The sequence below is a fragment of the Ischnura elegans genome, chromosome X, assembly GCF_921293095.1.
Source record: "Ischnura elegans chromosome X, ioIscEleg1.1, whole genome shotgun sequence".
Lineage (NCBI taxonomy): Eukaryota > Metazoa > Arthropoda > Insecta > Odonata > Coenagrionidae > Ischnura > Ischnura elegans.
The window spans coordinates 99174231-99199319 of NC_060259.1; the positions used below are offsets into that span (position 1 = coordinate 99174231).

The 25089-nt window shown below is 38.2% G+C and overlaps 1 protein-coding gene across 2 annotated transcripts in view; it reads left to right on the forward strand.

Moving 5' to 3' along the window:
- Positions 1-808: 808 nt before the first annotated feature.
- Positions 809-25089, forward strand: part of LOC124170612 — a 30503-nt gene continuing 6222 nt past the window's right edge. Inside the window, exons 1-7 of one of the 2 annotated variants that reach the window (XM_046549439.1) lie at positions 809-1233; positions 2530-2777; positions 10914-11224; positions 11934-12051; positions 18897-19031; positions 21410-21658; positions 24716-24879. In XM_046549439.1, coding sequence (XP_046405395.1) covers positions 1089-1233; positions 2530-2777; positions 10914-11224; positions 11934-12051; positions 18897-19031; positions 21410-21658; positions 24716-24879 — 1370 coding nt within the window. In that variant the 5' untranslated portion in view covers positions 809-1088. The remainder of the gene's footprint in view (positions 1234-2529; positions 2778-10913; positions 11225-11933; positions 12052-18896; positions 19032-21409; positions 21659-24715; positions 24880-25089) is intronic. The other variant, XM_046549440.1, reaches the window with a different exon arrangement.

Below are 25089 nucleotides of genomic sequence, written 5' to 3' on the forward strand. Positions count from 1 at the left end.
ACTACTATTAATACCAATGCAGGCATGAGGCACAGAGCTCAGGGAAACATGTCTTAATAATCACCTCTTAAAACTGCCTATGGTCGGAAAGTTTCCTTCGTTTGATAAGGTATTAATAACCCTTATTTAAGTCAAGCGATACCAGCTAGCAGGGTACTCAGCTACCCGCGAGCAGCCTGCGTCGTATCAGCGCTCAAGCTTCCCTCACAGGTCACCTCACAGAGCGGCAGCGGGAACGAGAAATACGTCACACGGAGAGATTTTCCGGCATTCATACTTACCCGTCGCGTTTTCGCGCGCTTGAAAATTTTCCCTTTTCATTTAATCGCGAAAAATAGATATCGTCATTTGAAAATCTAAATGCGTTAAATACGTACTCCAGGAGTAATAATCTTTCGATTTGGCCTAATGCCGTGTAACATTAGGTGGCAGTAACTGGGCTGAAAACTTCATCGGAAAAATTAAAAGGCTCTTAAAAGGAAGACTCTTTTATGCTGAAAATAATTTGGTTGAGAATTTAGGTAGCACTTAGAGAGGAGGCTAAAGGAAACTATTGAAGGAGCTAAAAATTGTATATTCGGTTGGAAATGTCCTGAGAGTTTTGACAGGGAAAATAGGCACACCTATTTATATTTTATAAGGCATGTATTATTGCTTTAAATATTTAACCATCTCACTGATTGCATAGAAGACTACCCATCAGATCGTAAATTTATGCCCTATGTCTATGCCCTTTAAATGCATTCAAAATCCCCGGTATTAACTACGAAAAGGACCACAAGATGTCGTACTTTCTGATCCACAAAATCAAAGCAGAAGGAGTTCATCCAATGGTGCCAGTAAACATTAACCTTAGGGATGAGGGTGAAATTAGGCCAACATGTGGATTCCAAGTAGAAATGCTTTTCTAATTTAATAATGGGTTTTATTTCAGAAGTTTATTTTACAGGTTTACGAGTAAATATCTGCTTAGAAGTGTCTGATTGGGAAGTAAAAAGTGGTGCAACTTTGCACCTTACTTGTTTATAATTTTTTGCTCTGTCAGTGTTCAATTTTTGAGAAATACATCGCGAGCACAGCGGTACAACATGGCAAACTATGCTAGTGATAAAACGATGAACAAAGTAGCCCTTTGCTCGGCGATCTTTGCAGGATTTGCGTATGTCGGCTACTCCTTAGTACGCACTGCTTTTTGTAGAAGATTGGCAAGAAGAGATGGAGAGGGTAAGCATAGTATGTATGAAGATATTTGAGATCTTTTGTCTATTCATTATTGGTGAATCTCTTTTGGTTAATTGTTCGACCATCAATTACTTGGCATGACTAATTTATGTCACCGAGATGTTTCTGACGAAGGAGAGATGATGTTAATCATGTCGTCTATTACATTGTGCATCTGGCGTTTTAAAACCCAAGTTTTCCTTTGAGGAAATGAATGGAAATCGCTTTTATATTGCGCACTGAATCTTCTAAAGTGCAAGGGTGCTGTTGATCTTGTCATTGCTAATTTGTGTCAACAAATCCGATATAGGTACCAAGTTAAAACATTTTTTGAAAATGCATTACCGCCGACTGGAAAGTTGTTCTAGAACTTGTGTGTAATTATTTTTGAAGATTTATTGTAGCCGGTGTCGAGGGAAAAGTTTTGCGGTGAACTAAATGTTTGTTCAATAAGAGTCATTATTTCAAGGCAGGGATGTGGTTATATTTATGTGAATGATGGTCATTTTTCATTATAGTGGAAGAACAACCAAATGCATAAAAGCATCAATTAATGCTTCTGCTGGAGCACACTATTGATTGCTGCTTGCTCCCTTGAATGGCTACTCATGTGCCTCAACTCTTTTACTGAAATCATGGAACTTACCGTTATTGTTGTCGGTGGCCAGAGAAATATATGAATGTGTTCATGATTATGTACGAAATACTTTTTTGCAAATACCTCGTAAATTAGCGAATCTACGCATATTTAGTTCACTTTCAAACCTTGAGTTTCTTAGTCTGCCTAGGGAATCACTTGCATGCTGTTTTTTGGATCTACAAGATAAGTAATTCACAAATAAATGGGAAAAGTTAAGGTGATGCCAACAGATAAGATATTCAACACTCAGCAGCATGATGAATGCTTTAGAAAACTTAGTTACCATTCTTGTCATGTTTGATCCTTATTTGTAGCTTCTTTTCATACCTTAAATGGCAAATCACAGTCTGTACATCGTGAATCAATTTACATGCCTGATAACATGCATACCCAGCTTAGTGAAACCCTTGCTGTTTTATTTGTATTTGAAGCGTTTTGAATTACTTGAATGTTATTTTTAATCTCTTTTTTACATCTTTTCCATGGATTCCTATGAAATTGCTCCCCAAACATTAATTGTTCTTTTATCTATATCCTACATAAAAATCATCATATGTCCATGCTTATCAAGATACAATTCTCGTCAAGGGTAGATTAACTATCTTCATCATGATTGTATATTCAATGTTAAGAATCATAGAAATTAACTCATAGCATTTCTTTTTTAGTAAACTATCTGGATGACGAACCTCGTTTATACTTCCGCCGTCTATCACAAACTACACAGACTGATGTCCTTCTGGGTAATTTGGACACAACTGGCTCTGGAAAGGTGCTATTGAGGTCATTGTCAGTCCAGGAAAGAATTCGTGAGCTGAACCTTCGTGCACGCCATTTTACGGACACCATGTTAGCAATTCAGGGAAATGGACCATCTCCTCGTTACAGTCCCCTCCCTGGGCCAAGAAGTTTGCAAGTAAGTTTCATGCGAAGGAAGATTGTGTGTATTCAAATTTATTAATAATTTAGCAGCTAGAAATATCAGATCAACAGGATGGGGGCATTCTGATTCCAAATGCATTAAAATATGCATTGATTAGGTATTTTACCGGAATTGAATGCAATTTTGTATGTATATTTTCAAAGTATCAAACAAAGGCAAATTTCCTGATATCAATTTAACTTTCTTGAGATATTTTAGTTCTTCTTCGGCATCTTTGAGTGTATGCAGAATTATTCATGTTTCATTCACAACTCTAAAAAATAGTGTTTTGGTATGAAGTTTCATCAAGTCTCTGGCCCCCTGTTTAAAAAAAACATGGGTATCTATCCACATTTGAAGTAGTTTATAGACTGCAAGTCACCCAAAAATGTATAATTGTAACAATAACAATTTGCTTTAAATTGGATTAGTTTTGGCTCAAGTCTTAAGGGGGATGACCTCTGGTTTTTCATCTTAGTGGGGGAAAATACTCTATGTTATCAGGGACTCCCCTCTCAAGATTTGATCCTGAATCTGTCACTGGCTGCGAAAAAATCTCATACTTGGTGTTTGGAAAATCTCATTGATGGTGTTTAGAGCAATTTTGCTGCTCACCTTATAAATACGTGGGCTAAGTTATCTGCATGATTAATCTCCTCAGGGGTTAGCGGCAGTTTCCATGCATGGCTAATTATTTCATACATGTAACTCACAAACCTTTGTTGACTTTTGCAAAATGATCGATAAAAGGGTTTTGCTTGTTTGGTCTCCAGAGTGCCAGCTTCCTATCCTTTAGTCAAGGATTTGATACTCATTTGTCTAGTTGACAATTATCGGAGAGGTGTAGATATTTTTTTAATCTCATCAAATCTATTCCCCGTCATACATAAGGGATAGATCATGGTGAGGGCATGCAACTATCACAAATATCTTAAAGGAAAATAATGTTTTTTCAAGCAAATAATTTTAAAAACCAATAAAGAGCTGTACAGTTTCCTTAAAAATGTTGATTTCATTCACCTTTGCCATGCTTAAATCTTACCTACAACTTGAACAACCGTGGTTTTCATCCTGGGTTCACCCTTCGATGAGGGCATAGATCCTCCCAAAGCAAAATTATTTAAACTGTTACCTAGTTTTGATGTATAATTACAGCATCCACTTATAGTTAAATGTTGAGAGCCTAACTGATTTAAAATGTGTTTCCAGGCATGTCATGTGTCAAAAAGTTTCCCAGTCCTCTTGTTGCCTGGGGGGATACCCCTGCATACTCTCAAAGAATATTCCTAGCTACGCCAACGCCAATGTTGACTTTCCAGAGGCCTGAACTGCATTAGTTTGTTATGCATGTAGTTTTATTTGAGGGCTAAATGTTAAATTGAAAACCCTATGTAAAAATTTTTTTGAAATACAACTGATGCCAGAGCTAAGTTTCTCTCTGTCCTTATTTCGTACCCTTATTAAGCATGGTGTTGGGGTTAGGCAAATGGTAGAATTGGTGTGTGTTATAAAGTTTCCTACATGTTTATTCCTGTCCTAATGTTTTTCCCTTAAATCTTCGTACTTTATCTGTCTTGTAGTCATCACTCTTGTCTATACCATTTTTCTGAACTGACGGCGGCTGACCTTGAGCGTGCTCGAAACCCACCCACTCTTCGAGCCAATCACAGAAGAGAGAAAGTGTAGAAGAGCCTGCAGTCTCTCTCTGAACTCCGTGCAGTGCACATCACTCTCCAGCAAGCAGTGTTGCCAAGCCGAATCTTTGGAGATCGCACAGCGCTCGTTCTGCCGCCCCCGAAAGTACCATTATTCCCAAGGCTGGCAATGCCGGTCGGCTGGATGGAGGGGAGCGTAGGGGAAAAGGGAAGGGAATGGAGGGAAATGGAGAGATGGAAGGGGCGATGCCTCTCATTGGCTAGTTTGTATTTTCCACCCAGCCGCCGTCAGTTCGGAAAAATGGTATTGTGTCATTGACCCGTTATTCCCTAGACTGTATGCAGGGGTTTTAACTTTGCTTTTTTCGTATTTAGGTTGTAACTTTTGTTTTTCATCATGCTTTGCATACTCGATATCTTCGCTGGGAGTTATCAGTATTCCTTTGGATAAAATGCATTATTCTGTCTTGACGGACATGCTGGGGTATGTCCTTTTTTCTAGGGCATCCTGCATGTGTGCATCAATTTTTATGCCAAACTTCATCAGTCTTTATTTTGGAAACCTCTTTCTGCCTCTGTAAAATTCTTACGATCTCAGACTGGAAGTCGGAGGAATTGCTTTAACCGTGACTAATGTGTAAAATTGCCTTGCATTCACCATTGCTCTATCAAGCCCATTCATGAATAGAGTCCACCACCATTTTCCCTAAATGTAATCATTGATGACATTTGAATGCGGAATCAGAACACTTTTCTTCAGCCTCCATTTGTATCTTTTCATCCTTACTATGGGTTCAATATTCTCATAGTTTGAAGCTACGGTGACTACAGAATGATCATACCATCGTACTAATAGAATATTTTTTGACTTGTAAAACGAATAGTCAAAATCCTCTTTATGTTATTTTGTCAAATCCCTCGGAGACATGAATGTGCAGTGTCCGGTTCAATTTTCTTTATCTGTTCCCATTGCAAAAAAGCCATTGCTATTTTGAGTGGCTAATAGACTGAAACTGGTGAAGAAATTATCAAAATACATGGCATGATGTTTTGGACACTTAAAAAAATGTTAAAAATTTAGAGCAACCCTTTCTCCAAGTGGTAATAAACTATCACTTCCTGGCTCGGCCCCTCCATATGGCAAAAACTGATAGAGGTAGCCTGTACATGAGGCTAGAAACTACAATTTATAACCAAATCTAATTGTTTTCCCATGGATGAACATTTTAGCTGAGTGTTGCCTGAGATATGGAACCATTTGCTCATCAATGGACAATTTGTGTGAAATAAATCCAAAGTGAATGAAATTTTGGTTTAGTCTGTTGAAAAAGGGCCTGAATTTTTAAAATTTATCCCTTTTGTCTAGCTGACAAATATAGGAGAGGCATAGGTATTTTTTAATCTCATCAAATATCTTCCACGTCATACGTAGCCTCACAATTGGGACAGACATATCCTCTTTGTTTGTCCAGTTCAACTTAGTGCGCGGTAATATATGGTACCCCAACAATATTAGGATCCCAATGAGTTTTATTAGATCTCCTATGTTAAGATTAAACATATGGTTATTTTTCTCCTTAGTGTACTAATTTGAATAGTTCAAAATTAATTCAAGTAATCCTTCACTGAGAAATAAGTGAAAGATCTCAATCTCAGCAGTTTGAATGTACATATGGTACACTCCCGATTACCCAGGCTAATGATGGGGAGAAACGGCACGAATAATCGGATAACACTGATAATCCAAACTTTCACTTAACCTCTTCCCTATGCAGGGCGTGATTTCACGGCCTGAATTTTCTGATGCTAAAGAAGGAAGGCCGGCTTTTCACGGCTTGAATTTTTCGAAGCAAAAGGGCAAAGGCCGTGTTTTCACGGTTTCGCGGTCAAGCATGCCAAGTGGGTCCCAACCGCCATTAGGGTCCCTCAGCGCGAGAGGTCCGACCCTTTCCTATTGTCCGTGTGGGGATTACCTCGGCCCATTCCGGCTCTCAGTGTCCCACTCAAGGAAGGTGCCCATGGTCACTTATTTGTTTATAAGGTGGAATAACTAAAAACGTAAATGTTGCATTTTTTGAAAATCAATGGGAGTTATTACATTCTGTATGTTCTGCTGATTGGTTCCAAATTTTAAACGGAATTCTAGCGTTCATATTAATGGAGTTGATCATCACCTAGAACAATTTTTGGAGACGCTATGGTTAGATGTATAATTGTTATTTTTATAACTTACTAGCAAGTTTATAGGAGCTCCTTAGGTTTAAAGGAATTTCGCTATAAATACTGATAAATGCATATCCTAAAAATTCGTAAATTTAATGTACCAATAGGGAATGTTTTACGTAGACACATGTTGTGAGAAGCATTCCATACCATTGCAGGAATAAGAACTGCTCTACCCAGGTAATTACTCTCATATTGTAAGTACTCTCATTGGTGTAAGTATTCTCCTACTGAAATATGCACGTGGAAGATGATAACCTCACTCTTCTCGGAAAAGCTCATTTGGCTATGATATAGTGCCATTTTACTGAAAACCCTAAAAATAACCGTAGAACTTCGTTTAAAAGTTCTACAGGCATTGCAAAATGAAAGGAATACATTGATGAACTGACATTTAGTGCAACAATAACAATTTAAAAAATTAAAATTGCACTGGCAACAACAAACTGACCGCAAAAGTACGCCGTGATGGGCTGCCTACGGGGAAAAGGGTCGAGGATTATATTTGCCCAGTTGCCAAGGAACCCGCTAGGAAAGGTCATTAAGGGGAGGAAGCGACTACCTGGTCAGTCCCAAGCCGAAAAAAAACTCCGTACGGGGCGAAAAAGAAAATCTAAAACCCTTCGTAGAGCCAAAAGAAACTTCCCGCGAAGGAGCTCGGCGCAAAAAGGTTAAATGTCTTGTAATGTTCATAATTTACATAAAACAAACAATATATTGTTATTTATGCTGTTATTCTGTCTATTTAAGAGTGCTTCCCGGACTCAATGAGAGCTTTCTTTGCCAGTTCGCGATCTTTTTAGCGGCGATAACATGGTTGTACTTGTATGATTAATACTCCATGTAAAGCCTAGTTTGAAAAACCACACATCCGTGGCTGTGTGATCACGAATACAGAAAAGTGGTTAGCACAAATGCTTCAAAACCACCGCTCGACGTTGGAAACTACACTGTCAGGCACCACAGCACGTTGTCGCGTCTCGAACAAGTTGCCCCGGTCGCAACTGCTGCGCACCGTGTATCCGTTATCAAGCAGTGTGGTCGTGCACTGCGGGCTTGGAAAACAGGAACACGGTGCTCCCATGAATGCTGCAAGCACATGTTAGCTTCCGTTTTATGAAGCGGATTCTAACAGAAATAATAAGCCTGGAGTATCCTAGCATTAGTGCCATAATTCCAATAAATTGGCATCCGATTTTTTTTATAAAGATTGCGGAAAAAATTGAGCGAGAGTGAAAATCATGCACGGATAATTGGCAACCCGAATAAACCGCAGCCGGATAATTGGGAGTCTGCTGTACTTTTTACCCTGTTGTCTAAATATTTTCCCCCCTGGTTTTGGACCCCCCTTAGAAAATTCCTGGCTACCCCACTGCCATCTACTGAATTCAAATTTTCCTCACGCACGTTTCCCCCGAATTTTGTCACTTTCTCATCGCATAGCAACTTGTGTCAGGTATGCCAACTTACAAAAAATATTGGGGGGCCCAAACCAGGGATCTTGCCCCGGGAAATTTTATAAGTAGTGAGCTTTAAGTTTTTTAAGCATTATAGAAGAGTCATATGATCATCATTAGAACCCTGATAACTCAAATCTCAATATCTGGGCACTCCGGGGAAAATCGACAAGCCTGACACATTTTTTCCTCACACCCATAACGAATTTTTGAGGGGACTCGGGCCCCATGGAGTCGGCACCACTGCTTGTGTTTCACCCGAAAATGCTTCAGTATGGTGAGGTGGATTTAGCACTTCCTCGAGGTAATTTCACTCCACAGTGCACGCACATGGCATACATTGGTTCTTTTTATCTCAATAGAAATATTTCTACACAATGAAAGACATTTTTATCTGTATATCGTTAAATTAAATTGCAACTGTGCAATCAGCAACACAATTAACAATATTAAAAACAGCATTAATGTTACGTACGGCAAGGCGCTTGACTGCTCAGCATGAGGGGTGGGCAGCAGAAGTGCGTAAAGGAGAGGTGGAGGGGAAGGAGCGTGCTCCCTCCGTATTTCAAGCAACAAGGCTACAAATGAGGAAGTCAAGGGCAAACAAGTCAGATCTTGCTTCAGTGACATCGTTGCCTTCAAAGTGAAGCCAGACATGCTACGTGATATGTGCAGTCGGCGTTTCCAATCCATCTCTACTAGTTTGAGGGGTTGATGCTGCGCTTCTTTCTTTGAAAATTGTGCTGTTTGGACAATGTTGCATATTAGTATAGTCTAGTCGTAAATAGAAAACTTATTGGCAATTAATTAGAGCTGAAAATAAGCAGAAATATCATCAGGAATGCGTCGCATTTGGTCTAATTCTTAATAAATCTTGTTGCATGTCATCTAATTGTCGAAGCTATCGAGACATCTTCGGGCCAAGAAAGTCTCTCACCTATCATTTGTCATCTAGAAATGGAGAATCGAAGCAGGTAGGCCAAAAAAGGTCAGTTGGTGTGACAGGGTAGGGATGAAACACGCTTCGATTGTTCTCATGAAATTTGATATTTTCCTTAGAAGACAATGATTTATGGTCTGTGTGATTTAGGAAAAAAACAACAGAGGCACGGGCTGAGGGTGGTTTCCTGAAATCTGCGAAGTAGTTACTTTTAACGTAGGTATTATCCTATGACGCTGAGATTCCCCTGATGATTGTTCAATCTCTTGGGAGGAGTCACACTAATTGCCAGTTGTATTTTGCCTTTTTTATTTTCCAAGGCTGAAATTCTGCTACGCAACCTCTGCAAGAGCTTTAAAACAAAATGGTTCATGAGTAGGACAAGAATCGCATGCGACGGCGCATTCGAAGAGAGAATCGGAACTCTTTCAAACCTTATTGCTTTAAACCGGGGCGTTGCATTCACTGAAGCTATAATTTAAAATGTTGGATTCAGATCCGATGCCTTCTGCAACTTTGGATCCGATGTATCTGATGAAGGGCAATATCCACAGATATTTGGATCCAAGGTATCCGATCCGACCATCCATAGTTTTTAATAATTATTGTTAATTTCGATCATCCTAAGCCTTTGTAGAGATCAGCATAAGTAAGGAGCAAATGACAGCAGGATAAAGCAAGTGGTGCTTAAGAAAAAATATTCGATACTGAGACACAGCAGAATTGACACTCTTGGTAAAGGATATAGAACACGCTTGCTCTCTTAGTCATGACTGTCTCACGCTTAGTTATTAGAAGTTTCACTGCTTAGCAGATAATGTTCCAAAGGAAACTCACGAAATGAGTATCTCCTTTCATTACATAACTTTGATACGACACCATTTGGTCAACCTGAGGAGGGTGGATGTGGAGACAGCATCTTCTGACCTGCGGGATGTTGACCCAAGGTTCAACCAAAAGTTTGAAAGAATAAAAGAAGTCTCCATGCAAAGCCTTAGGGCAGCCAAGTGGAGTGCGAATATACTGATGAGCTGTGGCACAGTACTTAAGAGGTCCGAACTACCCTCGTTCCCTCACATCTGTCCTTGTCCAGCTGTGCTGTGCGCAGCTGATGGTATTCTTGGGCTTGCCTCTCTATTTGGTGGCAAGTGTTGAACTGTCTATCCAGCACTGTGCGGTCAAGCTTTGTTCCCTTATCATAACTAGAGCTGCCAAGCCTGACTGAGAGAAGATGAATGAACAGAGACTTGCTGGCTTGCTAGGCTCAGTGATGACTAGCTTACCTAAATTCCACACCTATCTTTATTGGAGGGGATAGGCAAGGGTGGGTGCAGGGAGCAGAAATACCACCAATAGAGATTCTCCTATACTAGTAAACCTATGAATTGTTTTTGATCCTTTTATGTCTTTGTTCAGCAAAAAACTGAATAATTCTGTTGTATCCTTACTTAAAATCATTTTTCTGACCTATCCTTTAATATTCACTTTGATTTAGTCAATTGTCAATCCAGGGATGACCAGATGCTTTGCTATTGAGTGCAGACTCTCCAAAGGTTCCTCTCCCACAATCTCCTTCCCTGGTCTAACCAACCTACTTGATATCCAGACATGTGGCTTCATTTTGTTCAAAATATATTGAGACGTGGAAAAAAATTTAGTCTTGCTCCTCCCAGAACTCCTCTTAGTTTGAGCACAGTACAACTGACAGAATTGTCCTGTGTATTGTATTGTCTTGTATTTTTTCACCTCTCAATCCCTGCGTTTCTCCTATTGTACTCGCCCTTGATGTCTTATTTCATATGCAGTGAGTATGCCATACATAGTTTTATACCCAATTATTCTTTCTTAACCGCAGTGTTCTCCCTGGAGTTCGCCTCGTATCCTCAGCCCCGTTGATGTCCGCCATATATTGGGCAGCCATTCCACAGAGAATCTCTCATGTCCAAGTGCAAGCAGTATGGTTCTCAGTGGCTCACCGGTGAGGCGCCGTTGGACAAGGCGGTCTCTTCGGCACAATCGCATTCAGCAGCACATGAGTCCAGAGTCAGAAGGGAGAGGCATGATGTCTCCGGCAGCAAGGAGGCAGGAAGAGGAAGCAGAGAGATTGCTTCAAGAGGAGGAGGAGGAGCTGCGACACCATCTAGAGGCTCTTGGCCACAACCAAAGGTATGCATGACCTTGACATGTCATGGAAGCTCATGCTCATCATGCTCTTTCACTGGGATGGTAAATGTCTTGCCTCATAGCTTGTTTAACTTATCACTGACACTGAAAATGAGACATCTACATTTTGCAAAAATTATCGCTAAGTTGGGTTGTAGTAAACAACCACATTTCAGCCATATGTGGACCTTAGTTCCTGCTCTATTAATTGTCCCGTAGTCTCATGAATAGTTATGCATCTTACATGTGAGGAGAAAATTGATCCTAGGTTAGGTGGAATGAAAGATCCTAGAGTCTTGGGCTCTAAATTAGAACTACTAATACATATATTCAAGCTGACCTTCCTATGTTCTAAACATTAAATGAAGTCACTCACCTTTTTAAGGTTATTTATGTGTAAATACTGACTGTCCCCTTAACAAGTTTTATAAATCTCTCAGTCACAATTTTAGGAATTGGCTGTATGCAGGGGACTAACAAATGTATCAAAGGTCTTAAAGTAAACTGAACAAACAAATGGTATCACAGGTGTCTGATTTGATCACAACACTCAATGATTCATTCTGATCTTCCACCTCCACGAGTGATTGTGGTTCATATTTTCCTTTTGTCCAAAAATCTAAACTGTCTCTTGCAAATGTTGATTTTTTTTTAGCAAAATTTCCTGATTCTTTCATGGAGTAGGTGATTAATTTGACTTTACACTTTCTAGGGTCATATCTGCACATGAAGCTAAAAGTTTGGTAGCTCTACTTCATAGCAATGATGCCACTCTCCTTGAGAAAACATTGACTACTATTGGCAACTGTGGAACATTTGCTGCTAATCAGGTATTTCATTCAAATTTATTAGCTAAAATTGTATCTCCTTCTTTTTGTTTTGCATTCCTATACTTTGAACCTTTATTTTCCTACTGTGTGACATTCTTATTATTGGTGAACCGTATCTATTGCTCCCCTGCAATTTTTTTTAAATTTATGTTTTTAAAAACATTCCTCAAGAACCTCTATTTTCACAGGCTACAAATTTTATTCTGGAAAAAATAGTAGTGCAATATCATGGAATTTGATGTGTGCTTTCTGTATGAGGGAAATGAAATACATATTGATTCTGATGTGAAAATGGCAGTAAATTTTGCATTAATTGCCTACTATCATACTACTCACCTTTAGCTGTCTGACTACCGTACAGACCGTGTGCTATTTAAGTTACTTCATTCCAATCAATTTTCAGGGGTTCATGGTTGCTTGATGTGAAACCCATAAGTTCCATCTAGGATGGCAGCACAAGGGAGCATGGCCTTCAAAGAAGCTTCTACATACATACCAGTTCTAAAGCTGTGCTTGACAGTAAATGTGACAATTTCAATCCCACTGAACGTGGATTACATGGTCATCTGCTCACTTGCATGAGAAGCCCCAAACTAAATTTTTACCGATGGCAATCAGTGTGAATGTGGGGTTACATTATAAAATATTTTTATACAAGTAAGCGAAAAAGAGTTAAAGACGATTCAGGATTTGTGTAATCTTAGGAGTATGAAGGTTCATTCAAAATTTCTTGCATTCTCCCTGGAATAATAAAGTGAAAGTTAAACCACATAATCACTGAATTATGAGCTGAATATTTCTTGGGGCTCTGTTTTAGATGGTTAACTCAAGTCTTAATCCTGACTGAAACTCAACTTGGTTGCCTCATCAGTATTATGTGAACTCACTAGTCCCAGAACTCACTCAGACTATACCCCTTAGTTGATTAGTGGAGTCCAAACTCAAATTGAGTTGCCAAATTCCAAGACGTCTGCCGCTGTTGTATCATATTTTGGTAATGAAACATTTTTTATAAAAAACTTCCTTGCGTGACATTGTACTTCAGTATTACTGGTTTTTGATGAGCAAGAGGCCATGAGTGACGAGAGTTTAGGTAAATGTATGATTTGGTATGATTGAACGTTACCAATATTGCTCTGGCTCATGTGATTTTATTTTAAGTTAGCTTCCAAAATAGAACCTCGAAGTCTGTCACAGTTTGAGATCGGAACCACCTAGGTAGAGTGAGGGCTCAACATTGAGTCAGGTCCTGGAATACAGTCTGTGGTCTTTATTCAAAATTTGAAAACTACTTCAAAATTTATTTTTAAAAATTAGATTGGTCAAAACTGTAAATGGCCTCAAGTCAAAGACTACCTTCAAGTGTATCGTCGGTTTGGCATGGATGAATTCTAATACACTCACAAGGGGAGACCACGTACCTAGCTCGGCCTTTTTCAATGCTGTATTTTTTACAACATTCGGAATGGTGAACACATCTATGAACTGGTAGTGGTTCCATTGAATGGGCCTTAGTTTGGCTGTAAGTAATTAATTTTCATGCGCTATTTTTAACAAGCCCTATATAAATCCAAAATTTTGCCACTCTCCACAGACGGGTCAGTTGGTGCAGTGGCAGCGTGAACGACTCTCACTCTCACACTGCAATTAAAATTACTGAAAAACTTGACGCCATATCATCAAAATGAACTAGAAAATAAATAGCCGTGACGAAGCTGTGATCCCTGGCCCCCCAGGAGAGATTTGTGCACCCTGCCACTGCACCAACTGACCCGTCTGTGGAGAGTGGCAAAATTTTGGATTTATATAGGGCTTGTTAAAAATACTGCATGAAAATTAATTAATTACAGACAAACTAAGACTCATACAATGGAACCACTACCAGTTCAGAGATGTGTTCATCGTTTAGAATGCCATAAAAAATACGGCATTGAACAAGCGAGGTACGTGGTCTTCCCTTTTCATTGTAAAGCAGAATTCATTCATATATGCTGTATTAAATGTCTGAATTTGCCTTTCTTAAGTATAAATTTGCAAGATTGATTCCCTAGTATTGCATTTCAAAATAAAAGGCTATTTATTCAGTTTTTTATGGTTTTATGCTCCTCTAAAGTCTCTCCAAATGAGGAGCATTGACTTAATGCCATGTGTTAGATTTAACTCCTCTGCCATAATTTTTTCACTGAAGCGATGAACTTGATTATTATATAAATATCAAGAGCCAAAGGATGAAGGGTTCTAAAAATTAACTGTCTGGGTCCCTTCAATATATTTTCTATTATATAATCGAACAATCTACTCATATTATAAGAGAATCATCCTCTCAGATGAAGATGATAGTATTTTATGATTACAAAGCCTAATTTAATTTGAAGTTTATGTGAGGTATTGGCCCTCAGTACTGACAATACGTACCATCAGTTCTTGAAACTTACCTCAGGGTCTGAGAACTGGTGGTACTGAGAACTTTGTGCTGAATGTGATCCATATTTCTTTCAGTTGATACCTTTGCTATGAAAGAAAAGTCATATTCATTTGTAAGTGGTGGTTATTATTGTAATGGTGTTGAGAGCCATTAATTTGCAGTGAAGGCAGTAGCAAACATTTTGATCATGATTTATATGTTTGCAATTCATCAAATAATTGGTATATTTAGTTATGGCCAAGGTCCGAATCCATGGATTTGATAAAACTTGATCAAATATTCAAATCCCTGTCCCATCAAGGTAGGCTTATGATTAAAAATCTTTTGATCGTGGTAACAGTTTGGAATGGCTTTGCATCATAGATGTCTGTTAATTTTCCTCTGGCACAGATGCAAATTCCAGCAAGAAAAACAGCATTTTTCTCGCAACTCTTTGTTTTTCTTGTCTCTAAAATGGTAAATACCTGTTGGGCGATCTCTCTCTTAAACTTGTCAATTGTAACATTTTCCAGAATATTTATGAAATAATGTCTGCAATTGGCAATTTCTCGTGACAAATTATTAGTATTCTTTCATAAATAAAATTTTTATTTGTAACTTTTAGTGCATGTGCCAAGTATTCATCCCTATGCTCCCTTAAGGCCGTTTTACAAGGTACACGGAATTGTGCAATCTGACGTACATGTGAAGGCGCAATCAAAATTGCGTCGTGTAAAGCGGTGAATTGCTAGAACACATGCGTGGATGCGAGATGGCAAAATAGCCCCTGTTCTAATTTCGTTCATGCATTCGCGCAATTCCATGCCATTTTAGAAATAAATGCAGCTCTAACCTGCGCAATTCCGTGCCCCGTGTGAAACGGCCTTTAAGCAGAATAAATTCCCTACAAGTTCAAGTCGGGAGAGGCCATCGGTCTCAGTGGTCCTGTATTTTATTGTTTCTTACTGATTGGTTTGGGTTGATCCACCCATTGAGCAATGCTATTCCAGCAAGCCTCCTTGTACCATCACTCCTGGCCACAGCATTCTATAAAAAAATTAAGTATAAGTCACTTGTTAAGACTCTCCCTCCACAGCAGGGAAGGGTAAGGATTAGTTAGGCTTCTTTAGATTGCCATGGTGTGCTCCAACTCAGTCTATGGGAGGCATGCGCAGGGGAAGGGCAAGGGAGGGCAAAGTTGAGGAAAGAAATTAAAAAATGAAGGTTTTGACAAACTTTTCCTATCCAAAGTTTTTTTGGGAACTATGTATACACTCTTAAACATCAATAATTGAAGTGCTATCATAATGAAAAGAAAAAGTGCTGAAAAAGAGAAAATTGAGTGAAAGCAATAGCATTAATTGTTAATTCTATCCTTTCGGTTGATTTTTTGGTTATCTAAGTCACAGGAAGGTGTTGGCAAGTTGGCTGTTTAAATTCTTCTTTCTATAGATTTTATTAGATTTTTGGTAAATTTTTCCTTCAGGTTTTTTCAAAATTTTCCATCAAGACAATACAATGAGGGTTTTATTAATAAGGATCCTTGAAAGTTTTTGTTGAAACCTGTGGAGCCGAACAACTTCCTTATGTTATTCAAAAATTTTACTAGTCAATTATTTATGTCATCAATGCAATTATGAACTTAAATTATCCTCTTGCAAACTCACAAACTATTGAAGAATTTGTTTGTACGAAGTAGTTTGGTATTACTGAATGGAAATTAGCCTACTACAAGAATTGCAACTCTTATCAGTAATACCAGAGGCACTCTATGTTCCATATAATAGCCACATACATTGTATTTATACAAATTTGTTATGATGTGAATCGGAGAAGACAGTTTTGGGTATAATATGTTCTCAAAACATCCAATTACAATATATATCATGAATATTATGGCCACTTGTGAGTTAAAACATTGATGTTAAAAATTATCATCACAAGTAAGAATCTAACATGTGTTTTGTGGTGTGCAGTCTATGTATTCTTTGCTAAGTCATTAAGGCCAGTGAAATCAGTTACTATACATCTGCTTCTCATCTACATACGTATCACTTATACAAGATATGATGGGAAAATGATGTATATTGCATGATTCATACGGAGAAAATTCTTAAAGGCTGGAGTAAAAATCACATGCTATCACAGTACCTTGTGAAGATATTATATTTTTGGTGCAACTTGGGCTAGCCTTTGTACAGACAGTGCTTTAAATTATAGCAAATAAGGTGCATAGTTAATTAGTTGGAGACCAAGAATTTCAGAGCCAAAATGTCTCATGCTTCTGAAATTTCTCATCTTCACTTGCAGGACATTTAATGCATAACCTAGATTAAATTGTTTTCTCTTCACTCCACTTGGATGTAACACACTGGAGAGTTTAGTCATTGACTATCAACGAACACTGTTTCTATATTTGAAGCATTTAATTTGTCCATTTTGCATGTACTTGTGTCAAAAAGACATGATTTGTATAATGGTTGGAAGGTAAAGTGACTTGAGTTCCTATCATGGTGAGAGCCATCAGGTTCTGCATGGGGTTGTGAAAATAAATATGTGAATATTACTTGATTGGAACTGTTGTAGAGCCAATTTAAACCCTTTTAAAGTAAGCACAAGGCTTGATCTTTTACGCCAGGAACAATTACTCTGCCAGGGGAGGGGAGAGGTTTGAGGGGAAGTCAAGGGCGTACCCAAAGGGCAAACCTAGAGGGGGGACAGCTGCAGTCATTTGTTGTAACACAGAAAAGGTTATGGTAATTAAAAGTTCAAGAATATTGTAACAGTGCTTCATTAGTTTTTTAAAATTATTGGCTTGGAAAAATATTTTTATCCAAATAACATGTTTTAAAATAATAACACTTTCATTTTAAACAAAATTTACTTTTGCTTCTGGGGGGGGCAGCTGCTCCCTCCTGCCCCCCACTGGGTACGCTCATGCTAGTAGTGGAAGTAATGTGAGCTGTATTTCGATAGCGGTGCAGTGCAGGGTAGCACTGAGGGGTGGAACAGATTGTGAGGGACTATATTTTCTAAATTCTAAGAGATATGTCAAGGAAATTAAAATTTCAGGCCCAATGGACTTCTCTTTCACCTATTTATTGGGACCTAAAAAATCCAATTTTGGGTGTTTAGTACTTGGAGCCCTTGGGGTTCCCATAATTTGATGGCAACAAAATATATTAGGCTTACAGTCCAAACTCTCTTCCCTTGTTCATTATTGTCTCACTTTCTTTTGTGAAAGGTGCCATTTCAGTGGTGACTTAGTAATGGGCTCATTCACCAATTTCATGGCCATGCATAGTCTTAGGGCAACCAATAGGGTGCCTTCACATCTAGCAGAAAGTAACTGTAACATATGTATGAGGCATGTTTTTAAAGTAAGTACCGTTTTGACATAAAAAAACAAGTAAATTTTTTCAAAAATAATTTATTCACTTGAAAGGCCATACTTTACTTTTCTACATAATTTCCATTACTATTGAGGCATTTATCGTATCTTGGGACCAGCTTTTGTATGCCATTGTCAATGAAGCTTGCCGCCTGATTAGACAACCACGGTCGTTTTCACTTCGTCATCATCGGAATGGTGCTGTCCCACCATTAAGTGTGTGTTGCTGGTCGATTTTTTGACTTGCGGCGACACAATCAATGCAACAGCGTACTGTGCGACTTTACAAAAACTGCGCCGCGCTATTCAAAACAAAAGGCGTGGCATGCTGAGTGCAGGTGTCGTTTTGCTCCATGATAATGCCCGTCCACACACAGCAAATCGAACACAAGACCTTATCACTTCTCTTGGCTGGGAACAATTAAACAATTAAATTGTTAATGCACTTGAAGAAGCATCTGGCGGGTCAGCGCCATTCCCATGATGACGAAGTGAAAACGACGGTGAAGCAGTGGTTGTCTAATCAGGCGGCAAGCTTCTTTGACGGTGGCATACAAAAGCTGGTCCCTAGATACGATAAATGCCTCAATAGTAATGGGAATTATGTAGAAAAGTAGAGCAAAGTATGGCCTTTCAAGTGAATAAATTATTTTTAAAAAAATTTACTTGTTGTTTTTTTATGTCAAAACAGTACTTACTTTAAAAACATGCCTCGTATATCTGCGTTGGAAAGTAGTATTTGAGATAAAAAATCTTGTTGCCATCTTATATTGGTGTTTTACAAAAGCCATATTTTGCAATGTTTACTACATTTTGGTCATTTTGTGACTAAGAAAATATAACTTTTCCAAATTCTAAAAATTAAGTGCCGGCCTACTGGTCATTCTTATATGTGCTGCAGTGTCTGCTCTTGCAAGTGTTTCTTTGATGTTTTTGCCAGAAGTTTGCCTCCAATAAGTACTCAGGAAGCCTAAACATTTCTTCTTTATGCTAGTATCCCTCTTTTTTCCATTGTTATTGAGTTCTTACACACTTTAATTTGATTTGCAGGACACTCTGAGAGAGGCTGGCTGTTTATTTACCCTTCAGAATCTTCTAGTCTACCGAAACCCTGCTGTTCAATTAGCTGCTGTCAAAACTCTGGGAAACCTTGCTCTGAATGCAGAGAATCAGAAAGAGCTTAAGGTAAATTTGATGTTCCCTTTGCTTTAATATTTTCAAAATTTATCCATCTTTTCTCACTGTCACTAATTCTACATCTGGCACAAAGTAGAATATATTTATGCTCTGTGATGAAAGGTATATCTAGGGAAAGCAAATATGTAACTATTCCCCTATGTAAACAAGTGAAAATTATACTCCCAATCAAGTGCTTGTTTTCTATCAATTTTTGCAGTAACTAAAAAATCACAGTGTAGCCCTTGTGTAGAATCTTAAATTTTTCCTCAGGTCCTTTTCATTCACCTCCATCTACCACTTGGAACTACCAAGGCATCTTATTCCTCTGTGCACTATTTATGAACTCTACTGGGGAAAACGTGAACTTCATAAACTCTTGGTAGTTGAAGTGGTAGAACACTTGAGGCAAATTTGAAAATCCAAGTTCGAATTCTGATAATGGCAAATGATTTTTCCTGTGAAATTATCTCAACATTTACTATTTTTCCCAACTGGTCCCAATGTAAAAATTAGGTGGCAGCCCTCCGAGCCATCTTGGGACAACAAATAGGAATTTTGGTGCAGAAATTCCCATTAGTACTACAGTTGACTTTCTTTAATACGAACAACGTAATTACTAAGTTCTCGTTATTATGAAGCAAATCGTTGGTTCTGACAAAAAGGCCTATCCAATCTATAGCAAAGGAAACATTATTACGAAATTTTCGTTTTTACGAAATTAGGAACCTCAGTCCCGGTCCTGGTGGTTACAAAATGAATTTTATTACTAAGTTCCGCGAATAAGCAATGGCATTTAGGTGGATATTCAATACATTAAGTTTTAATAATCGCGCCATGATTAAGTTCTTCATGTGCACTGTGCCCAAGAGCATCAATTATGGTTCTTTCTTCAGCATACATGCAACATCATGTAATAAGCTTCATTCCTGTGGAATCATGGTGACCCACTCATAACCGCTCGTAAATTGGACGTACAGTTAGTCTTCTTCCTATGCACATTCGATTTTCGAACTTTCAGAGATGCGAACATTCTAAAATTTTGTATTTGGTGCCCTTCGATTTGGCCGATGCTATGGTCGATGGTGTGGTGTAGAGTAACTCGCACTTAGGGCATAATCTGAACAAAGTATCATTGAATCCGGTGTGAATTTAGGAAATGATCAGCATTTCGCCTGTTCTTCCTTACTATGGAGAGCTATTTTTTTCGGCTCCAGATGCATCGCACGCCCAGCTAGTTCTGTTCCTCACAATCGTGAGTTATCGCACAATTATGATGCAGTGTTGCATTATGCAGGATATCAGTACTCCTCTATTCCTTGCATACAGTTAGGCCGGCGAGAGCTGTTGGATGACAGCACAATAGGAGGGGCGAAAAACCCTGTGCAAGCACGGTTTGCAGCCAATCGCTGTCCCCCAAACAGACCTCACACTATCACCTAATCATACAATGTTGTCATATGCATAAAGAGCACTGAAATAAGCCTGATCCACCAAAACAAGCCCTTTCTTGGAATCACCGAAACAATTGATTTTTCTTTCGGGTCCTTCACACTCATCGTTCCTTCCGGCTCCTTTCTTCAAGGGACAAGTTCTAGGGCTCCTTTTGTGTACAAGTGAAGTAGGCGTTTCCTTTTCTTACCTGGCAACGTTGCCCCCTACCGCGACCTTGACCATTCTGCCTGTCATCAGACAACTCTCGGCTGCTGGACTGTGGGTTGATCAACTTACGAACAAGGTCTTGGAATGTATCTAGTTCTTATATCGAGGACTTAGTGTGTTTGGGAAGATATCAATCCTCGGTCGTGTCATCCCGCATTCTTCTATTGAGAAACTGAAACAAATTTTCCTGTTTATATATATTTGCGCTCACTTTAATCGTGTTTCTAATATAATGTTTTTTTTGGTGATTCCTAAAAGAAATGTTCATATGAACTTTGTTATTACAATCCTCTGGTTTTTGGGTCCCGTGAACTTCGTAATAATGACAGTCTAGTGTATCTTCTTCTTGCTTGTTTTAGGTGAAAACCTGCTACCTGTCTGTTTTCTTTCATGCATTAGTTACCTAACCATTTTCATGAAACCTTTCACTTGAATGATTTGGTGTTCAATTAAGTCTTCCATTCAAACTTTTTGTGCAGAGCCACATCTTTGCTCTAGTATCAGAGCCCTGATAATCTTTTCATGTTTTACTAACAGCAGGGTCATGTTGATGACTGGGTTCTCTTCTTTTTTTTTATTGAGAAAAGGGCTAGTTGGAAAACACTGATGAATCATAGTCAATACACTATCTGCATTAACATGCAATTTTGCTGTCAGTAAGTAATTGATTACTTGTGTCATTATTTCTTTTTCATGCTGTTCTTATGACTTCCTCTTTCTTTCAGGGTGCCATACCAATTTTAATGTCTTTTGTTACCAAGAATCTTCAGTCTGATAAGCTCACCCTTAGTGCCCTCTTGACTTTAAGTAACATAGCAGTCCTTCCAGACTGGCACGATGAATTTTATCCCGTGCTTCATACATTATACAATCTGGTTGACAATGGAAATCCTCAGGTGAAAATCCAGTCATTGAAATTACTGGTCAACCTCTCTTGCAATGAAGATATGGTTCCCAGCCTCTTAGCTGCCCAGGTAATGTAATCCATTCCATTTATTTTATGTATTGACTCCAGGCTTGGAGCTCAAAATCCGAACTCTTTTTCATTATTGTCTTGCTTTCTTTTGTGAAAGGAACTATGTATTTCAATGGCGACTTGGGAATGGGCTCATTCACCAATTCTGTGGCCTTGCGGGCTTAGGGCAACCATTTGGGTGACCTTCACACAGGAGCTCGATCTTATTCTAGCATAAAGCAACTGTGACGTATATCTTGTATAAAAAATCTTGTTGCCTGAAGGTTATTAGAATTAGAATTTTTTGTTTGTCCACAGTGATACAATACACTAGTTACACACTAGGCAGGTATATAGGACACGTCAAAATATCAAATATTAGTTTAAAGTACAATATACACATCGAATATAAAATTTTACACTGTGAAACCTTACATGCTATGTACTCAAATATTCATTAATGCTATAGAAGCATTTTTCAAGAAGATAAGTAAAAACAATTTTTTTAAATACAAGTATTCTATTTTCACATTTTATATAGGCAGGCAACTTATTATATAGTTTCGTGCACATTGCACGGGGTCCTTTGGTGGTATGGGTAAAATTTTTTTGTGTGACATGTAGATCATTACACTTTCTGGTATTGTAGGAGTGTATACTATTATTTTGAATGAAATTTTGAATTTACTGCCTCCTAATATTGGTGCTTTATTAAAATATGCTTGAAATGCCAAGTCATCCATCTATATGTTTTAAAATATTGGGATTTAAGTTGCCAAAGACAGGGAAAAGTCAGTAAATTTAAAAATACAGATTCTGTAGCAACCATGAACAAGAAAGCAAAGTGCTCAAATTTGGTCAAGTTTGAAAAATAAGGACACCTTTATTTTTTTTTTTTTTTTTGTATCTCAACCTGTCTTGAGCAGTTTTTGGTAAAAGCATGACAGGCCTAACCCTTTTGCAGATAAGTTAATAATGTCACCAGTTCCTGCCAAGCGGGTCATCATGTCTTGGCTACTCCTGTGTCTAGCGCACCAACTTTGTGTGATTTTATTGTTCTATGTGCTCTTGTGAGCATTTCCTTCCTTCAATGAACCATTGTTTGAATGAGTTAATGAGTCTAACCATTAATGATGTCAGTAATGAGGAAAAGTAATTTCACATCAATTGCTTGGGGAAAAATTCCTGTGGACCTTCTCCGGACACTGGCCCTATGATGTCGTAGCTAGCAGTTGGGATCTAGTAAAAGGCACGTGCGACTAATGGAGCCCACTAAGAAATAGGGTGTGAAACACGGATTATTTTCCTCTTCCATAGCATACTTCAACATAAATTTGCTTGTAAAACAAGATTCTACAGCACAGTTAAATTTGCAAAGTCACAAAATACAGTTTCAGTAGCTATATTTGCGATGGCTGTTGGGTCACATGGTATGCAAGATAACCGCAGGTCATTATGGTGCAAGTTTCAAAGTACGATATTTAATCCGTTATATTTAAAAAAATAATTACGTAATATAATGGGCAAAATATGTAACTTAGGTATTTTGAATGCCAAACATGTTTCCCATAGCTATCAAAAGTTGTGAAAATATTTGCTTGCCCCCGTTTTCACATTTTGATACGTAAATGAATTTGTTCAATTTACTGTGATTTGATTAAATGTGTTTATATTGATATATGTATTATTTAAATGCTGATTAAGTACGTATTAGTAACACCTTATAACCAGGCTTCCAGTTTTATCTTTGTCATGGAAGTAATTGCTTTTAGTACAGATTTTAAACTGATCCTTTTGCATTAGTTAGTGTGCATCAGTGGCACAGCAAGGGGGGGTTTTGGGGGATAAACCCCCCTTAGAGGTTTGAGAATTTTTTAAGTTCAATCCATTTCATTTAATTTGATTAAAATTTCTTCTGTAATAGTGTAAGGATCAATAAAATATCCCTCAGAAAGCAGTATAATTCACCATTTTGAGCCATTTATCTGAAAATTTTTTTAGGGGAGGGCCCTCGCACCTCTCACTTACCCTGGTGGGTATTCCACATCCTCAGACTCCCCCAGTGTTAGTTGTGCCTAAACCCCCCCCCCCTAGTCTTGATTACTGGCTGCTGTCCTGGTGTACATGGCATTCACTAATGTAAATTGTATACCGTGTGCACAATTTATAAATTTCTATACAGGCTGTGGAAGTGTACATAAAATGTGTTCACTATATACAAATCTTATACAGGCTATACAACTGTGCACAAATTTACACAAAATGTGTAAGTTGTACACATTCTGTATGGGAATTGTGTAAAAAATTTTCATTGGGGGATGGATGCGAGAAAATTATAGGTCAGGACCGCTATTATTCGAGCTATGATTTACTATTCGAATTCGATATTCGAGTTCGAGAAATCTGGTATTCGGCCCATCTCTATTTTTTAATGATTCTTCATTTTAATGATGTTATTTTTAATAACGGTTTTTAATGATTTTATTGATTAAAATAATTTCATTAAATTTGAAATAAAAAGTTGATTTTTTAAATGTATTTGGCATATACCTATTTATTTATATATTCATCAAGTGAAATAGATGAATGACATTTAATATGCTTTGTGCAATTCTAGTATTTGAGGCATTAAAAAATTGAGATATTCGAGCATTCAAGCTATGATATACTATTCAAATTCGATGTTTGAGTTCGAGAAATCTGCTATTTGACCCATCTCTAGTATTCGGTGATTCGACTATTTGAACGTCCCATCCCTAGTTTTGAGTTATAATGACTCATCCCATCCTTGTAGTGTTATTGAGTTTTGATTTCAGGTCTGAGTGAATGATACCATTCCACTTGAGATCTTTCATTAGCCTTGCTAACCATATGCCAAACTCGGTTAACCATTTCTTTATGCCTTAATGCCCTTCCTAGCCTTTGGAATATTGATTATGAATATTGAGGATATTTGTCTAAAGTAGACCCTTGTACAGGATGGTCTCGCTTGATGCTGATAGTGCTTTGCTAATTTCAAGTTGGGTGAATGCTGTGTTCATTTTTTTTATGAAAGCTATTTTGATAACCAATGTAGGCTCCCAGAAGACTGATATATTTACTAGATCCATCAACTAATACTGAGGTCCTGCTGAGGGTGCTGACTCTCCTGGCAAACTTGACAATTTCTGCTAAAGAGCAGCAATTAGATCCTACTGTGGACCTCCCTGCTGAAGATAAGGCTGCATCCCCTGATACAATGTGAGTTCCTTGTGTTTGTGTACTTTCTCAGTTTTCATATCCATGTTTGATTTAAGGCTGATTGTTGTACTGATTCCGTCAGAGCATACTGTGCATTGCTCTTGTTGAGTAAACATGCCTGGTATATTTCAGTGTTTTTTCTTTAAAAGCTGTCTGCTTTTATGCTTACCTATAATGTGTGAATTACGAAAGGCAGTCATTATACAAGAT